The sequence below is a fragment of the Solanum lycopersicum genome, chromosome 6, assembly GCF_036512215.1.
Source record: "Solanum lycopersicum chromosome 6, SLM_r2.1".
Taxonomy (NCBI): domain Eukaryota; kingdom Viridiplantae; phylum Streptophyta; class Magnoliopsida; order Solanales; family Solanaceae; genus Solanum; species Solanum lycopersicum.
Genome location: NC_090805.1, coordinates 22,257,726 through 22,277,415, shown reverse-complemented (window position 1 = coordinate 22,277,415; position 19,690 = coordinate 22,257,726). Strand labels below are relative to the sequence as shown.

Sequence of the window (19,690 nt, the reverse complement as noted above, 5' to 3'; positions counted from 1 at the left end):
AAATCTAAGAAGAGAGAAAAAGTGTCAAGAAGTGCACCTGAGGCAGATTCAGAAGCATGGCTACTTGTGCTGCTGAGATCGATAACTTGGTTATTAGGCTTATACAAAGAGCTAGGAGTTAGTGTTAATCTTCATGTGCATATGATGCATGACAATAAGGCAACCATTCAAATAGCTGCTAATCTAATCTTTCATGAGATAACTAAACACAGAGACATTGATTGCCACTTTATAAGAGAGAACTTGTCAAGGATTGTTGAAAACCAAACACATCAACTAGCTAATTATTGACTAAAGGTTTGGGAACGGCACAAATAACTTTCTGATGAGTAGACTTGGAATGACAAATGTGTTTCAACCATAAGCTTGAGGATGAGTATTAACTAATGTAAACGGTTAAGCAAGCTATATGGTTGAGTTAGTTAACTAATGAGATATAGTTAGTTAGAAATATGTGTAGTTGGCATTAGTTGGTTCCTGAGTCATATTGACTAGCATAAATACATAATGTTTATAGGTTCAATGTGACAAGTATGACGATTCAATCAATGTGATCATTTCTTCTTCCTCTCTTCTCTTACTGTGAAGTTTAACCTCCAGGTATGGAGCTATCACTATTCACTTCCGTCAGGAGTAACGAGGTACCAAGTAATTTTGTCCACCAAAGTTACAACAGATGAAATGAATCACCTAATGTTTTAATCTCCACTGGGTAGTAGACAAGTATTTTATACCCAATAAATCACCAACTCTGCCGATAACCTGGACAAAGCAACGACTTGTCAGTAACTAGTCAACATCTACATTGCTTTTCTTTCTCGTAAGATATTACTACATTGGCCAATGAGACAATATTCTCGCAAGAATAAATAATTGCGACACCACTACACATTTGCCCCTAATATGATTATTGTATGAGTTGGAAATACGTAAACATAACATAAAGCAAGCCATCTCAGTGTTTCAGTATTCTTTTTTTTCCCTCACGGAGATTATATATGACCAGGTCGTTATTATTCACGATGTAGTTTCTCAAAACCCATCCACCACCCTAGGATGGATTTGGGAAAAGGTGAAAAATATATCAAGTCTAGCATTTAAGTTTATGTTTGGCCGTGGATATTTTTCACCTATTTGCAGAATATTATTCCAAAAAAAGTGGTTGGACATAGAACTGTTACAATTCTTCAAAATTCAATAAACTGTTTTCACGTCAAATCACTAATAAAAATTCATAAACAACTTCAATTTGTATGCATGCCCAAATGGAAAATACAATAATTATCAATTTTATTTTTTTCCAAATTTCACAATTTTAATGTTCAAACGCCCACATAGATGGCAGAAATGTATGCGTGACATATCTTTCTGCTGAAAAACTGAAAAATGACCAACTTATCCTAATATGGTGTACAAAAGTTCAAATGAATGTAGAGGCAGATCAAAGCCAGAATTTATGGATCCAATTGTACCCAGCCCATTGAGTCTACAAGGTAACAATTATTATCAACCATTAATGGTAAATGTCAAATTAACAAATGAATTCAACCCATATTGGTAACATCCCGGTTTCTCTTAAGTAAGAAGTAAGTCAAGTTCCATTAGCTCCTCTAACTTGTCAGTATGTGATGCATTAAGTTGATAGTAAAAGAAGAAAATGGAGTAGAAAAAAATTCGAGTGAAAAGCATGCATGTGTATGAATTTGAAGTTCATGATAATTAACGAGGGTATAGCGCTTAAGAGAAGGAAAAGAAATTGAAGAGCAAGCTCTAACCTCCAATGCTTTGATTAGATCTTCCTTTGAGTGGGCAGCAGAAATACATATGCGTGCTCTGGCCAAAAGTAAAGGGGTGGCTGGAAAAGCAACTACCACAACGGCTACCTAAAGTAACAGACCATGCATTGAGTCTTAAGAGATCAGATAGATACAAGTCGGATCATGTTCTTTTCACATAAAGGTAGATAAGGATAAAGAGAAGAAACTGTACATTCTGTTTCAGACACTCTCGTGAAAAAGCTGGTAATTTTGCAATATTATAGAGCATTATGGGCATCACAGGTGAATCATAGTCACCCAGAACATCAAACCCCATCTTCTGCAGTTCAGACCGGAAGAAGTTGCTATTTTCACGTAGGCGTGCTATTTTTTGAGCTCCTATAAAAATGAATTCAATAATGGTTTACGAGTAGTCAGAATCTGAAAGGAACATAGAATTACAAGAAAAAACTTTTTACCTCTTTTTGAACCATCTTCACCAAGCAAAACCTTAATAGCAGAAATGATTTGTTGAGCAGCTGGAGGTGATATGGATATTGCATATACATGCGCAGGACAAGTATACTTCAAATATTCAATGACTTCCTGACATTGTCATCTTAATGTTACAGCCATCTACCAAACAAAAATCTCAAAAGTGGAAGGTAAATTACAATAGAAGTACGTAGTAAATAAGTTTCCACTTTTTAATGGTTTATTGTCAGTTTCGAACATGATATTGTTCTAAGTCCATTATGATCCTTTACCGGAGTGCAAAGTAGATAGATATATATATGAAGGTGTGGAGGACACAAACTAGGGTAGAACATCATAAAGCTATGGTTGTAGTTCGAAGGTAGTATTATTTTGTTGTGTTATTGTTCTGCTGCTATATATGTCGTTTAGTATCTCTTGTATTTTCTTACTTTTTTTAGTCCGTTTTTGACTTGATCTACGGAGCTATCGAAACAACCAGCTCTAAGGTAGAAGTAAGGTCTGCTAAGTAAACTTTCCCTTCTACAAACCCCATACACTGGGTATATTAATGTTGCTTTAATTGGGTAATTATTATTAATTAAGAGTAGAATGAAAAGATGATAATATAAAATAGTATAGCCATGATAAATCTGTTGACACTCCAAAATAGCACAGCTAGGTTACATGTTCAATTTCATGATGTAATTTAAGTAGATAATCATACGATTAAATAAATCATTATATTTTGTTTTTCTTGAATCATTTGCATCAAACTAGTAATGATATATAAAGCTAGTTTAGTAGCCTACCTTGGATCCTGCAATATAACCCCCACAGGATCCAAATGCCTTAGTGAAAGTTCCCATCATAATATCGACATTTGCAGTATCAATTCCCAATAGCTCACATACCCCCTTTCCTGTTTTACCAACTGCTCCAATGCTGTGAGCCTCGTCCACATATACATATGCCTGCGTCAAGAAGATCAAAGACGCATGAGAAATACGTTATATTTATATAACAAATCCAAAAATGTATGTAATAGAAATATAGTCTTTCTTTCTGATAATGAAACCCTAAAGTGAAAGATGGTTAGTGTATTAATAAGAAGTTGAAGTTGTTCTTCTTGTTCTTAAGGAAAATCAATTAAGATGAAAATAGTTTCAAAGAAGTAATTAAGTACCTTGTACTTCTTGCATATGGCAACAATCTCTGAAAGCTTGCAAAGCTCCCCTTCCATGCTATATATGCCTTCCACCACAACAATTATCTTAGTCCACCGTCTATGATTTCGGCCCTGTCCCTCAGCAATGTTCTCTCGTAAAACTCTCTCCAAATGCGATGGTTCTAGAGAAAGAAGGGAATGAGAAATTATACCTTCTTTTCCAAATCATATTTGTACTAACAAGGAGAAAGGACAGTACATTCTTAAAAACTTACTATTATGTTGAAAAACACAAATAGTCGCTCCAGATCCTCTAGCTCCATTGACAATAGAGCTGTGATTTAGAGAATCACTAATAATCAAACCTCCCTGCAATGACCTTAGCTATTTGAAGCTACAAAAATGAAAATGATAACTTAAACACAATGATACAGATAGTAACGGCTATGTACCTCTCCTATCAAGACAGGAAGCACAGCTGAGTTTGTTACGTAACCCATGCCAAAAACAATAGCAGCTGGTTTTCCAACAAATTTAGCCACATGCTCCTCTAATTCAGTATGTATTATTGTGGTTCCTGTTTTAGCAAATAATGACCTTTATGAAGAAGGTTCCCCTCCCTACTCTAAAAAGATTCACATGAGAAACTTGCCTACCTCCATCAACTCGGCTACTACAAGTGCTTGCGGAAAAAATTTTCAAACACTCAATTGTCCGAGGAGAACAATATTCATCAAATGCAGCAAAACCAAGATAATTATATGATCCCAAGTTGAGGCACCTAGACACATTTTTCGTCCGCCTGCACAATTTGAGTTTCTTTTGATTGAGAAAATGAAAAAAAAAGTATTTAAGTACGTACTTTACCTCTAAAATACATGTCTTTTATAAAGGAAAAGGCTCCCAAATAGCTCATATTTACCCTTAAATTATATTTCGACTCAAAACCACTCTTTCCGTCAAACTATTTGTTCAAATCTACCCCTCTTATTAAAGAAAGTTGCGAAATGTCATGTGAATGTCATATTGAATACCAATACTAATTAATCTTTTTTCCCACTACCACATAGACTAAATCCCTAAATACTCATTACTTTTTTTTTCCCTCATTTCATTATTTTCAAGAACTATTTCACCCCTTCCCCCTCATTGAAGTTGCGTTTTTTTTCAGATGTTTATTTTCAGTTTTTACTTAATGTTCGGTAATGCGTTTCGTCATTAGTTCTTAGTTTATGTCCAGTTTTTGTGAAGTTTATTTTCAGTTTTTGTGAAGTTATTTCTAGTTTCTCTATTTCTTCATTAGTTCTTTACTTAGTTTATTTCCAGCTATTGACCAACTCTGCTGGTTTTTAACAAACAGTAAGCTAGTGGGTGTTTTGTATTTGGAGTAGTGTGTTTTGTGCTCAACATGTTCTGTATGGAAGTTCAAAAATTTTCTTCCACTGTTAATGTCCTCATTTGCAAATTAATTTATGAAGCTACGATTGTTGGTGTTCTATTGCTTAATGCTTTCATGTTACCGGTGATAAAGTTTACCTATTCAATAACATACTTGAAGGGGTGAAATTGTTTCTCGAAAATTAATGAAATGAGGTGGAGGTGGGGGGGGGGGGGGGGTGAGAGTAATTATGATTTAGGGATTTAGTCTATTTGGTAGTGAAAAAAAAGTAATTAGTAATTGACATGCAATGTGGCATCCACGTGGCATTTAGCAACTTCCGTTAATAAGAAATATACTTTTGACCCAATAGTTTGACGGGAATAGTAGTTTTGAACCAAAATATAGTTTAAGAATATATAAGCTATTTTGGATAGTTTAAGAATATTTTTAACCTTTTTCCATTTATAAAAAATAATTGGGACACGTTAGAGATAGTTAAAGTAAATTATGAATTGAAACAAGTTTCCAATACTCACTTTTGTATCTTGTTGTTATCATCGGTCACACGCTTCACCACATCAAACCAAGCATCTGGAGAACTACATATTGGCCGTTCAAAACAGTCCTACAAAAGTAAAAATTAATTGACCAAAATTAGAAACTAATCATAGTTATGCTTAGTGCAAGTATTTTTATGTTTCTCATTGAAATAAATGTCTGTAGCTCTAGAAGATAGACCCCCTCCAAGAACATGGCCACATCAACACACCGGAGCATGGAAACACCACCCCCAAGACGAGACGACCCACCAGGACCACCAGATGAAAACAATAATATGATAGAGAATGTTATATTCTGTTATTTTAATGAATAAACAAACTATGGAATATGGTAGAGGGATCTTATTCCTCGAGTGGTACTTGTCCAGACCGAGTCAAGGGAGCACATCTGTAAAGTTGCCATTCCTTTTGTAGTAGGTGGGCACGACAGCTTAGGCGCAGAGCTCTCAGCCAATTAAAGTTTACTAGGTTGTTTTTGTCCATCCTATATTAGACATTTCTACAAGAAACAACCTAGTTCTGTCATAACAAGAATATTCAAAGCAAAAGATATTCTATCATGAAAGAACAAGCTTATATGAACATCAAGGGACCTGATCGACTAATTTACAGAAAGTCTGGAGTTGTATGTTGAGAGTTGTGGCTTGTGCTAAGACATTGTAAAATCTATTTGCATTCTATAAAGGAACATAGATCATTTCAATTTGTAATATCTGTAAAGTCAAGCTCATGGCTAGAGTTAGTTGTGGTGTGTGTTTAACTGGAGATAGTTAATTTAGTGGATAATAAAGTTATTTTTTTGAGTTAATATAGTGCGTAATAAAGTTATTTTTTTGAGTCTTGTAATAGAAGTGTTACAAGGTGTGGGGTCAAGAGTTTAATCATTGGTGATTACCGAAGGTTGTATTCATATGTTAAATGAAGTTTTAGTAATGTTGTTGAGAAATCTTGTGTAACTCGTTGTAATTTTCTTCTCGCTTAAGCAAAAAAGATTTCCATGTAAACATTCTTAATCTCTATGTTCAACTTTACTGTTCTTATCACTATTTGTCCCTTGACTTGTGGTGGATTCATATAAGCCAATAATTTGTATTAGAGCTTGAAATCTCAATATCGACAATACCTAGAGAGGATCATTCCCAAATGAGTGCTCCACAAAACATAAAAGAAACACATTCTGCCACCAGACCCCCAAATCAATGGCCAGTAGTACTATTGTTAGAGAAAGACTAGATTGCATGATTTTATCATGGCTGAAGATTGAGAACTTCTGTACATCATTTGGGATGGACCTCATGTTCCTATGAATGAAGTAAAGGAAGGAAACATAACTTTACTTGTTTCTAAGTCTCTGAAGGAGTATAATAAGGTTCATAGGAAAAAGATAGCAAAAAAGTATAAGGAAAACAAAGAGTTAATATCTTAAAAAGGTACTCAATTTATGAATTAATCTAACAAGTAATTAAGTTATTAAACTTTGTTTTGTACCAATAAAATCACTCAATTAAAAAAAATTATCAATAAATCACTCAACTAAATTTATCATTATAAAAATAAAATTAACATAAAAAATAAATTATTATATCATGATCTTAACTAGAATAATAAATAAATACCTTAAAATTACTATTCAAAAGATAAATGACAATATATTCTTTCATAATTTTTTTTTTCTTCGTCATCATTGTCAATGAGAACCCCAAACCAATTACTCACTATGAGATGAAAACAATAATTTTAATTATTTTTCTTGTATTCACATTGCCATTAGTACACGTACAAAGTCTGAGACGTTTGATGGACTAAATGAGAGAAAAATTTAAAGCAACTGTGATGCAGTGTGTTTTGTTCGAGTATCTTTAATTCCTACAGAGAAGTATTAGTAAGCGAGAATTTTTTCAAAAAGATGTATTTAAATTTAAAGTGAAAACAAGTATTTGAAAGTTAAATTTGTATTTTAATATTTCAAAATTGTCATTCATCTTTATTATTTTATTTAATAATGAAATAGTAATTTTGAGCTATTTCTTTATAATTTTAATCGTAATGTATCTGACATAAAAATAATTTATTTTGTTATGTCAATTGAGTGATTTATTGATATAAAAGTTTAAGATAAGTGATTTTATTGATACAAAGTATAGTTTAATGACTTTGTTAGACAATTTTCTAAAATTGAGTGACCTTTTGAGATATTAACTCGAATCCTGGTATGTGGCATAGGGTCAAATGAATACAACCGAATTTTAACTTGTGAGTATGCCAAGGAGATCTGGAATGTTTTAAAACGGCTCATGAAGGAACAAGTCATGTGAAAGAAAGGGTCTAAAATAGATATGCTTACCACCCCAATATGAGAAATTTAGTATGAAGGAAACCATCCAGGATATGAATACCAGGTTCACCTCAATTACTAATGAGTCAAATTGTCCAGGTGGGACTATTTATCCAATCAAAGCAGGTATGAAAGATTCTCAAGATCCATTCCAAGTCCTGGGAAGGCAAAGTTGATGGCATTATAGAATCTAGGGATGTGAAGAGTCTTACCATGTATGCGTTGATCGAAACTTGAAAATCCACAAGCTAAACAAAAAAAAAGATCACTCCCAAAAAGATCATAAGAAGGAAAAGACCTTGACTCTCAAGGATTCCCAAGGTGAACTTAGTTTAGAAGATGAAGACATGGCATACTTTGCTTGAATATTTCACAAAGTTTTGAGAAAAAAAATGATGAGAATATGAAAAATGGAAGCTTGAAAATGATTTGTGTCACAAGTGTGGGAAACTAGGGAATTACATCATATATTTTCCTATGTATAAGATGAAGTACAAAGATTTTAACCTGGAGGTGATAAAGAAAAATGAAGGAACAAGGTCCCTAACAAATTAAAAAGGAGAGTTGGAAGTAACTATGTTGTCAAAAGATCTCTTGCTGCATGGGGAGACATATCGAGTAACTCTGATGAACCTAAGCACCAAGGTCAAGGATGCTTTCATAAAATTATAGTAAAGGTTGATAAAGTTGTTTTTGACTCTTTGGATACTCTTATGCCAAATCAATTGATGATGGAGATGACGGGGTAGCGCTTCTTGATATTAAACAATATATGAACGTCTACTCCATTAAGAAATTAAAAAAATTTAGGTAGTGTTCTATCTGATTGATTCACTTTATGAATTGACTGCTTAGATGGACTTTTTAAATACAATCCAAACATCTATCAAAATGAGAAAATTGCTCTGGATACTCTGATCTCTGAAAGTAAAGAAAGATTTGCATCTCTAGATGTTGAAAACTGCGATCTCAAGAAGACGCTAAAGAGAATCCCTAATCTAATTCTGTACAAAAGAATGAAGCTAGTAGGTTGCAGCTGGAACTTAAGGATAACCTAAAACAAATTTAGTTGAAGTTGGTCATGTCTCTAGAGAGAGGAACTTGGTCTGCGTTAAGGAAGAACTGAACAAATCTTATAAGTGGACCATCTCCTCTAAAAAGTTAGCAAATCTCACTAGTCAGGATGCAACAACGGAAAGAGTCTGGGATGTTTAAAAAAGTTAGGTCATCCTTATAATCCTCACAACAAATAAGTCTATGATAATTTGTTGTGCATCCATTGAGGTCGCAAAAGGTAGTCCCATTACCCACTAGCTAGTCCATGTTTTATATCTACTCGCATCACTACAATTGGGAATACTGCAAAGGAATAATACAAAAGTATGTCATTTAATTTGGTCTTAGTTGAAATTTATATTCATCCAATGTTAAGTGTGCATAATTAGACACCTAAACATGTATAAAACTGAACAAGTTGATGTTGTGATATTTATTATTAACCATATGTTTAGATATAATATTTATTATAGAATCATTATATATTAAGTTTTAATAGATCATATATTCATTTATGATGTCTCTTTACTTATATAGTAGATGGTTTAGTGTATAGAGTTTTAGCGTATACACAATGATTAAATTATTGGTTCTTATAAATATAAAGTTTTTTTTTCACAATCTAAGATAAAAAATTGGATTTTCTTGTAGCACAAGATTATACGTAATTTATCTTGATTATGAGAATAGTTTAGTTTCAACTTCTTCTTTTAGTGCATTTTGTATATATTGAACGAGATCGAGTCGAGATAGTTGTTTAGATTGATAGACATGCATATTCTCTAAATTGTTAAATGTACTTATATTCTTAATCGTGATATAACTAGTATGATTATATATGTTAATTATGGTTTTGATTTATTAAAATGTGAGATTCTTATAGGAGTCAATATATCTGGTAGATTAGATGACAATAATATATATTGGTGAAATAATAAGTTAATTGATGGAATTCATGTCTCGATATAGAGATTGATAATATGCCTTTTTGAGATGTTTGAAAGTTTTCATCGTTTCAAATCTTACAAGTGTATTTATGAATCCGAAACATTAAATAAGTTAAGCAGTTCTATAAAGTAAATTAATATTTGAAATTAATTTGTGAATAATTTAATTAATTGATTAGTATCTAGATTTTAACATGGAGATTACATAAGTTTTTAATGAAAAACTCTGAAATATATATAGAGGAGCGTCATTACGAATGTATAGTGAAATGAATTGTAATTATTATGGTAAGAATAGTTTAAATTAATTATTTGAAATTATTTTCATAATAAGAAACCTCAGTGATTAATTTGGTGGTCCATAGAGTGTTCATATTTAACCAGAACTCACAATCTTATTTTCTAGGAAAAAGGAACAAAGAACTTACTTTCTGATTCTTGGAAAGCAGTGTCTTATTGTTCTCCTTTTTGGACCGGGAATAATTCTATATAAATTTGAGTTCTTCTAACCTAGAAAGACAATCAGTTTTCTATATAATACTTCCCCACCCAAGTATTTGAGAGATTTGAACTAGATCAGAGAATTGTTGTCTAACTTGTGGAATCTCTTGAAAGTCTGTCTAACTTGTGGATTCGCTTGAAGATATGTACTCACGCTTCAAAAAGTAATTTCTAAATTAAATTTAAGAAAAAATTTTATGTGTTCTAGCAAGATTTTATGTGTTCTAACATAAATGTATTTGTTATGTATTATTCATGTAAGCAATATGATTCTAATATGCTTCAGTTGTGCATATAGTATTCCAAAACAGATGCATGTGTCCTACCAGACATATCACACATAGGATGCCATATAGGACGTCATTCAGAATTGGGCACGTGTTTACTTGTTTAAATTTTAAACAACTTAAGTATTTACTTGTGCATATCCAAAATTATGAAACATAAATATGAATTGAAATATTTAAATACTATGGCTAGTATAGATACGGGATGAGGTAGTGAGTTTAGCAGACGTCCATATATGTAATAATATTAGATATTCGTTGCATTGGCAACATAGTATTTTGATGAGCTTCAGCTAATAGATCGATGACTAGTAATCTTTGATTGTCCTTATAATTATAGTTTGAATATAATGTCCCGATAATATAACATTATATAGTTATATATAGATTCTAATTTCATCAGCTCATTGGATTACTTAATATTATTGTCATTTATCACATATTAGTAACTATAATGTCCTTTTCATGTTACAACTCATATATTGAACAAAGTACATTCCCTTTGATTTTCATTTAATTAATAATAATATAAAGTAAATTAGTCTATGGGTCATAAAATAGGTAGGTTAATTAAGGAGGATTAGGAGAAGTGAAGTTACCTCAATGCGATTATACAATCGCATAATGAAATTTTCGCTGATGGCTGAATATCCCTGCAAATATCGTAATAATTACTCCCCCCCCCCCCCCCCCCCCCCTTTTTTTTTTAAAAAAAAAGGTTGATTCAAATAATTTATCATTTTAGATTTTGATGATGATAAGATGAGATTATTGTACGTTGATGAAGAGTAGTACAAACAAATTAATTAGGAAGGAGAAAGAAAGAAAACCTGAAGATTAGTAAAATGAGAGCAGATATGACGAAGTTTGTCAAAGGCGATGATAATGGCACAGCTGAAGTAGGTCGTGAAAGTGATGAAGAAATCTGGCACCATTTCTTCAACTAACTAAGGATCGGAGGAGCAAATGCAAAGTTATCAAACCTGCATATATATATATATATATATATATATATATATATATACACACACACAATTTCTGCCCATATAAGTGAATGGAATAATTTTGCTCATATTAAATTAAATGGATCACTCATTTCTTTTCATTTTCTTAAATGGGTTAATATGGTCTTTAACCTATTTAAGCTCATACAAATATAAACAAAATGGGTAAGCATGGGAATCCATATTCAACCCATATAAGTGAGAAATCAAACAATTTTTTTTTTAAAAAAATAAAAAAATTGGAGTCGGTTGGTGAAATATGGAAGCCGCAAGTTGGGGGTGGGGGATTTGCTCGTGGAAAAGGGAACTTTTTTAGTTTTTTTTTTTTTAAAAAAATGAAATTTTTTAATTTTTGAAAAACAAAAATTTGATTTTTTTTTGGAGGGGGGGAGGCGATAAAAAAAATTATTATTGAAAAACAAAATATTTTAGGAATAAGTTGGTGGAGGGGTTGCCGGGGGTGCTCGAAGAGCGGGGAAATGTTTTTTTTTTCTTTTCAAAAAACTGATTTTTCTTTTATTTTATCAAAAGTTTTTTTAGGGTGAGGTTGGTGGAAGATCGGAGGGGGGTGGCCCGGAAGAGGGGATAATTTTCTTTTTCAATAAACATATTTTTTTGTATTTTATGAAAATAATTTTTTTTTAGAAATAGGTTGATGGAAGGCCGGGAAGGGGCGTTCAAGGAGTGGGGGTGCCTATAGGGAGAGATAAATTTATTTTTTGAAAAATAAATTTCTTTAAATAAATTAGAACTATTTTGCTCAAATTCATATTTGCCCATTAGATATTTAGATGGATTATGATCCAAACTATTTTTTAATTCATATTCGATGCATCCAACTTTAATCAAATCCAATTATTTGCCACCAGGTATATATAGTTGACTTTGTTTTAATACCCACATTTTACTCTTTTGCGCATCACTACTGACAACTCATTTTATTATTATTAATAATAATTAATAGGCATGCATATCCTATGTTAAGCAACAACAACCATGCATTAATTTAAGGGAATTACAGTTCAGCTACCTCTCTTAGTTTTTTCTTCTCAACTACGTTATTTTGCTGGACCCAGAAGGCATATTTCAGCTCCCCCTTTTCGTGCACATGCATCTTTGTTTTATTTAAAGTTTAAAGGTTAATATTTTATTATATTAATAAATATCACAGTTATAAATTTAATTAAATTAATGAATTTTAGAAAATTATTTTTTACATTTGCTACGAATGAATTACAAAATTAGTTTGATATTATCAATATCATCAATTTCGTCTTATATTTTTATTGAAATATAAGTCTCCTAATTAATGGCTTTTGAAAACAAGTTTTTGCAATTTCCGTATTTATTTTCCTCTCGGGATATATATACATTATGAAGAAGAATTTTAATTACTCGGACACATTTTAGTTTCTTCTTTGCCTTCTCTTTCTTATTAATTTATTGGACAGATTCTAGTAAGAATTCGATTTTACCTATGGGTGGGCAATGATATGAGCATGTTACCGTGCTTTACCATATATTCCGTACAAATTTTGATATTTAACAATATAATATATTCTTGATATCAAATTATAAAAATTTAAAATGATCTTAGTTAATATCAAATTTTGCTTGAAATATATTATGATATTCACTGAATTTCGAGAGTTCTTTTTTTATAATTAGTTGAATTAATTATGATTATGATATTTGTTAATATAATATAATCTTAACCTTTAAATTTTAAATAACACATATGTCTCTTATTTAGACGTGCACTTGACGAAATGGAGGTGAGCGGAATCTCAAAATTATCATCTTTTGAATTAATTTTATTTTCCTTCCTCTTTTCATAAAAAAATTGTGGACCAAATTAAACTATCCAAACCTAATTCACTTTATATGAATTTAGAGATTTTTTATTTAACTTTTGGTTCTCCACGCTTAAGTTCCGTAGTAGGAACTAAGTTATGCCGCATAATTAAGTTGTCTAATATTTCAAGAATTTATCTTAGTGTTCATAAATTTAAGTTGTTTTCTGGAGCCTATATTCGTTATTTGTTTTAGAGATTTGTATTTTGATAGTTATTGAGGGATGATAGAGTATATCTATAGATTATTTTCTAAAAAATAAAATAAAAAAGTATGCCCTCAAAACATACTACATTAGTGGTACAATATTATGAAAAAAAAACTTATGCATGTGAAAAAAAATTGTAACTTAGAGTTAGATGTTACGAGCATTTTTGTCCATTCTTTTTTACTTTAAAAAATTGAAAGGGTAAGAATTAACACCATCAAATTTAGGGGTAGAAATGAAAGATCACCAAAAAATAGAGGTGATTGACCCCAATTATGCCTTAAAACTAAATTAAATAAGAGAACATCAAACGTATTTAATGAAATTTATATGTAGTCTGTTTATAGTTATTCATCTAGTTTTTTGAAAGGAGAATGAAATTGCCGCAAATTCTTGTGGCTAATATTTACGGTATTTTTTTAAAATATTATTCTTATAGATCATGCAGAATGAAAATGTCTTTTAACGGGTAAAAAAAGAATTTTTACGGAGAAATAAAAATCAAGAATAAAAGGAGATAAATGTATTATTTAGCGAGAAATAAAAACTTGTCATAATTCGCTTCTTCATCTGTAAAACTTTAATCAAATTTCGGAAACAAACTCTAAAGTTCCAAAATAAGTTGTATAAATATTGTTTGGAGAAGAAAGATAAAATTATGGCACATGTTTTTCTAACAGCTCCCAGAGGCCAGAGCCAACAGATTTTGGAGGCAGTTTACTCATATTGTTAAAGGTATAAACACGAACGACATGTATTTATAACAATTCATAATAACCTGGTGGAAGCACAATGAAAATGCCAAGTTGAAGGTGCATGGTTTAGAGAGCAATGACATCAATCATTAGGTGGACACTATGGAAACGGAGGAACAATTTGAATCATGGAAGAGTCACCATATAGAATGAAATGGTGATGCAACTGCAAGAAGAAGTGAGGAAACTCATTAAAGTAAAGTACCCTTGGTTACAAATTTGTCATACACCCTAAAACTTAGCTATGATGGGACCTACCGTAACCCACCAATAAGTTTAAAAAAATTATATTCCAAAACGACAAGTAACATGCATATTAGGTAGAAATAATGAATCATTTATCGACTCAAATAAATCCAAGAACAAGAAAAAAAAAAGGCACACTCTCAAGTGACACTGTAGACACTAATATTTGCGGCGAAAAAATAATGAAAAACGGAAATTATAGTAATAATTATTTTATTATTTCTAGTGTTAGTATTACAATCTCTATGATTACTTGAATTCGTCATTTCAAATATAATTCAAGGGCTATTGAGCATGATCTTGGACTTAAACTTAAACTTTATCTAGATCTTGACTTTTATTTGAATTAAATGGCTTCTAGCTTATTCTTCAATTCGATGGTCAGCTTTATAGAGAATTAAATCACGTTTGTACCACAAATTTTCTCTAGCTTCTTGTTTAAAATTTTCTGTCCCTTTTCTGAATTATGAGGAACCCTATTTATTGTTTTAGAATAGGGGAGCTGCAATTGGAACATGATTCCTTTCGGCCAATTAGATTTAAGTGACATGACATATGGGCTTTGTGGAGCGGGCTTAACATCTTTGACACATATCATGATTCTATTGGTTTCTTATTTGACTTGACATACCACATGATTTGCCCACGTGGCGCCAAAATGGCCTCTAGAATGAGATGAAATTTGGCTTAACAAATTGGGCTCATCCATTGTAGCCCAAATCAATTAATTTAGACTTTAACTAAGTTCATATGGACTTATATATTTAAGTCCATAATATTATTTGTATATATACATTTATGGATTTGATATAATCCGAATCATTTTATAAATTTATATTTCAAATGATTACAAATGCCCCCTCTCTTAAAGTCGTGTCGATATATTTTTATCTTTTAGAGACTAGGCTTGAAGCATTAACCGATTACCAAATTCATCTTGAGTCAAATAAAATAGATTATGTAATTTATTTGTTTAACACTTCACCGATTACTTGGAAGATTCCAATCAATAGTAGAAGATATATATACATATACTGCCATAACTTCCAACATAGGCATATACTTCGGCGGTCTTTTGAACGGAGAGAGTTAATTTAAGAGCCCACATTTTACTTTTTCTTATTTTTTTCCTAAGATAGGATTTTCACTGCTTTAAACTAAAAGACGTTTCCGCCTTGAAAAAAAATAATACTCTCAAGGTGTTACAAGGTCCCGAATGCCTAACAAACTTGAGGCTTTACTAGAATACCGTATAACGTTCCCTCCTTAAAAAAATAATACTCTCAAGGTATTACAAGGTCTCGAATGCTTAACAAACTTGAGGCTTTACTAGAATATCATGTAATGTTCCCTCCTTAAAAAAATACTCTCAAGGTGTTATAAGGTCCCGAATGCCTAACAAACTTGAGGCTTTACTAGAATACCGTGTAACGTTCCTGGCTTGAAAAAAATAATACTCTCAAGGTGTTACAAGGTCCCAAATGTTTAACCAACTTGAGGCTTTACTAGAATATCGTTTAATGTTCCCGCCTTGAAAAAAATACTCTCAAGGTATTACAAGGTCCCGAATGCTTAACCAACTTAAGGATTTACTAGAATATCGTGTAACGTTCCCGACTTTAAAAAAAGTAATACTCTCAAGGTGTTAGAAGGTCTTGAATACTTAACCAACTTGAGGCAAGATAAACCCGTGAAAAGACCAATTTAAGATGCAAAGGGACAAATATTGTCCACCTTAAGGCTTGGAAATGTAAAGATTCTTTTGCGTACTAACTCCTGAAAAGGCCAGCTTAAGGTGCAAAGGGACAAATCTTGTCCACCTTAAGACATGGAAATTTAAAGATCCTTTTAAGGATAAATCCGTGGAAAGTCTAGCTTAAGGTGCAAAAGGACAAGTTTGTCCACCTTAAGGCATAGAAATTAAGATTCGTTGAAGGATAAATCCGCGACAAGGCTAGCTTAAGATGCAAAGGGACAAATATTGTCCATCTTAAGGCATGAAAATTTAAAGATTCTTTTAAGTATAAACCCGTGAAAAAGCCATCTTAAGGTGCAAAGGGACAAATCTTTGTCCACCTTAAGGCATGAAAATTTAAAGATATTTTTAAGTATGAACTCGTGAAAAGGTCAGCTTAAGGTGCAAAGGGACAAATCTTGGCCGCCTTAAGGCATGAAAATTTCAAGATCCTTTTAAGTGTAAACCCATGAAATGTCCAGTTTAAGGTGCAAAGGAACAAATCTTTTCCACCTTAAGGCATGAAAAATTAAAGATCCTTTTAAGGATAAATCCGTGGAAAGTCTAGCTTAAGGAGCAAAGGGACAAGTTTGTCCATCTAAAGGCATAGAAATTTAAAGATTTATTGAAGGATAAATCAGCAATAAGGCTAGCTTAAGGTGCAAAGAGACAAACCTCGCGCACCATAAGGCATGAAATTCAATGACATGCACATTTGGAGGATTTGGAGACTTCAACTTACATACTTAAAGTCTTACTTTCATACTTAAAGGATTTGAATACTTCAACTTGTATACTTAGAGGATTCTAATACTTTAACTAATAAACCTGAAGAATTTAAAGGCTCCAATTTGCATACTTGACCTAATTTAAAGACTTCAAGCGTACTGTTAAGAGACCCATATTTTATAGGGGTTTGTCCCTTTCATTGACCCATTTATACTTCGTACAAGTCTAAAGTTTGATGAGACAAAATATAATATAAAATATAAATCGCTTTGATTATCGTGTGACAGATCAAGTGGGAACATTTGATTTTTTGACACTCATGCAACTGAACTTAGAATATGGTTCTAAGCGCCTACGTACCTCAATGAAGAGGATGAAGTCCCAGTTTAGTTCTATGGGATTGAGTGATTTTTTTGTGCCTTACATAGTTTATACTCTTGCGGGCCAAGAGTGACATGTAGTTTAGGCTTGTAACTTAAGGAGAACCTTTTTACTCAAGGTTAGTACCTCTTTATGAATTTTTCATTAATAGGACCAATACTTACGCTATCTGCATCGATCAGCTTGTAAGCACAATGTGAATATGCTTCTTGGACAACATAGGGTCCATCCCACTTTGTGGTAAACTTTCCCCCCACTTGTCCAAAGTTATAATAGGTCTTCTTACCGCGAGAACTTGGTCTCCAAGTTGGAATCACCTTTAGCAAACCTTGAAAGCGCGAGATAGTCGAGCTTGATAACATTTAGGCTTCGAGCCTCTTTTCATCAAGTGCTTCTAACTCGGCAAGATATAGTTAAACATTTTCTTCTTTAGTGAGCCCTTCTTGCATAGCAAGTCGTAAGGAAGATATTTGACGCTCGAGTGGTAGGATTGCTTCAACTCCAAAAGTAAGTAAATATGGTGTTTCTTGAGTTGGAGTGTGATATGTTGTCCTATATGCCCACAAAGCTTCTTCCATTCTTTCATGTCAATCCCGTTTGGACTTGGAGACAACTTTATTGAGAAGGTTACATAGAGCCTTATTGAATGCTTCAACAAGACCATTGGCGGTAGCATGATACGTATAAGATTTACACTTCTTGAAGCCAAAAAGGTCACATATTTTATTCATTAACTTGTTATCAAATGGCTTGCCATTGTCTATTATTATATAGCGCGGGATGCCAAAGCGATATATAATATTCACTCGGATAAAATTTGCAACATTCTCTTTCTTCACTTCGTTAAGAGCGACTATTTTAGCATATTATGAGAAGTAATCAGTTGCAGCCAAGATGTACAAGTGTTGACCAGAAGATTTTGGTAGTGGTCCCACAACATCCAATCCCCAAGCGTCAAACGACCAAGATACAATACTTGGGTGCAATACTTCGGGCGGATGATATATGAAATTCGCATGAGATTGACAAACATCACACCTCCGTGCATAATTTAAGCAATCCTTCACCATGGTTGGCCAATAATATTTCATCCTCTTGATGTGAAAGTGGAATTTTGGTCCGAATCAATATGATCCACACACTCCTGAGTTTGATTCCTGCATAGCTTAAATTGTTTCTTTTTCTCCCAAACATCGTAATATCACACCCTCAAATGATCTTCTATATAATGTGTCCTTGTAGTAAATGAAATGAGGTGCACGACGACGAATGCCAGTCCTTCTCTTTGGATTTTCTGGAAGTATCCCATAACACATATAATCAATAATGGGTTGTCTACAATCTTCCTTTGCGTCTTTAAAACAACAACGAGATGCTCCAACTAATTTTCTACATATTCTTCCTCATTTGGCAATGGCAATATCCTTTTTTGACAAATATTAACTTGTGTTTGATGAGGAAGGGTTAGCGTTGAAGCTAGGGCAGAGAGTGCATCAACTCTTTTATTTTCCATTCTACACACATGATGAAGGGTTACATATCCAAGCCATCCTATAAACTTTTGAGCATAATCATGATAATGACTCAATTCAGGTTTATTCACCTCATAACTGCCCAAGAGTTGGTTGATCACCAACTGAGAGTCACCAAAGACTTGTAAGTGTAATTGCTTCATGTCGACATCCATCTCAAGTCCAAGTATCAACTCTTGATATTCAATGACATTATTAGAGCAACATTGCTTCAAAGTAAAGGATAATGTTAGAATCTCTTCTTATGGAGTTATGAACACTATGCCACCGCCAACTCTACCACGATGTGCAGCACTATCAAAGTACATTCTCCAAGAAGGTTGAATTTCAATGGACATCACATCTTCATCAGGAAGCTCATCAGTTAACTCCCAATCATCAGGTATGAGATGGTTTGCCAAGAAATCCGCTAATGCTTGTCCCTACACAGATTTTTGAGAGATGTACACAATCTCAAATTGTTGGAATTGAAGGAACCATCTTGCTAGTCGGTCACAAAGGACAGTTTTTGACATAAAAACTTAATGAGATTTGCTCTAGAAATAAGGCGGACAACATGAACTTTAAGATAATGCTTCATCTTTTTAATTGAGAAGACAAGTGCCAAGCAAAACTTTTCAATTAGCGAATAATTTAGCTCATTCGGCATCATTGTTCTAATTAAGTAATAAAGACTGTTTTCTTTGCCTTTACTATTCTCTTGAGCTAACAGGGCTCCTACAGACCTTTCTTGTGCTGCAATGAAGAGTATTAATGGTTTTTAAAGTATTGGGGCTGCCA

At 32.7% G+C, this 19,690-nt stretch overlaps 1 protein-coding gene across 3 annotated transcripts; it reads right to left on the bottom strand.

The window, feature by feature from the left end:
• Positions 1–413: 413 nt before the first annotated feature.
• On the bottom strand, positions 414–11,494 carry LOC101257268 (long chain base biosynthesis protein 2a-like). 3 transcript variants are annotated; one of them, XM_019214339.3, is made up of 11 exons: positions 11,297–11,489; positions 5,317–5,405; positions 4,056–4,201; positions 3,852–3,976; positions 3,675–3,768; positions 3,418–3,581; positions 3,044–3,205; positions 2,237–2,363; positions 1,990–2,156; positions 1,776–1,883; positions 414–762 (listed from the first exon to the last, which is right to left on the bottom strand). In XM_019214339.3, exons 1-11 carry the CDS (start codon positions 11,399–11,401, stop codon positions 691–693), a joined length of 1,359 nt encoding a protein of 452 aa, XP_019069884.2. In that variant the 5' UTR covers positions 11,402–11,489; the 3' UTR covers positions 414–690. The 3 variants fall into 3 exon arrangements, with proteins under 3 accessions (XP_019069884.2, XP_069155226.1, XP_025887213.2); XM_069299125.1 differs by lacking the exon at positions 11,297–11,489 and adding an exon at positions 11,066–11,130 and having other exon boundaries at positions 548–762; XM_026031428.2 differs by lacking the exon at positions 414–762 and having other exon boundaries at positions 1,775–1,909; positions 11,297–11,494.
• Between the last annotated feature and the right edge of the window lie 8,196 nt (positions 11,495–19,690).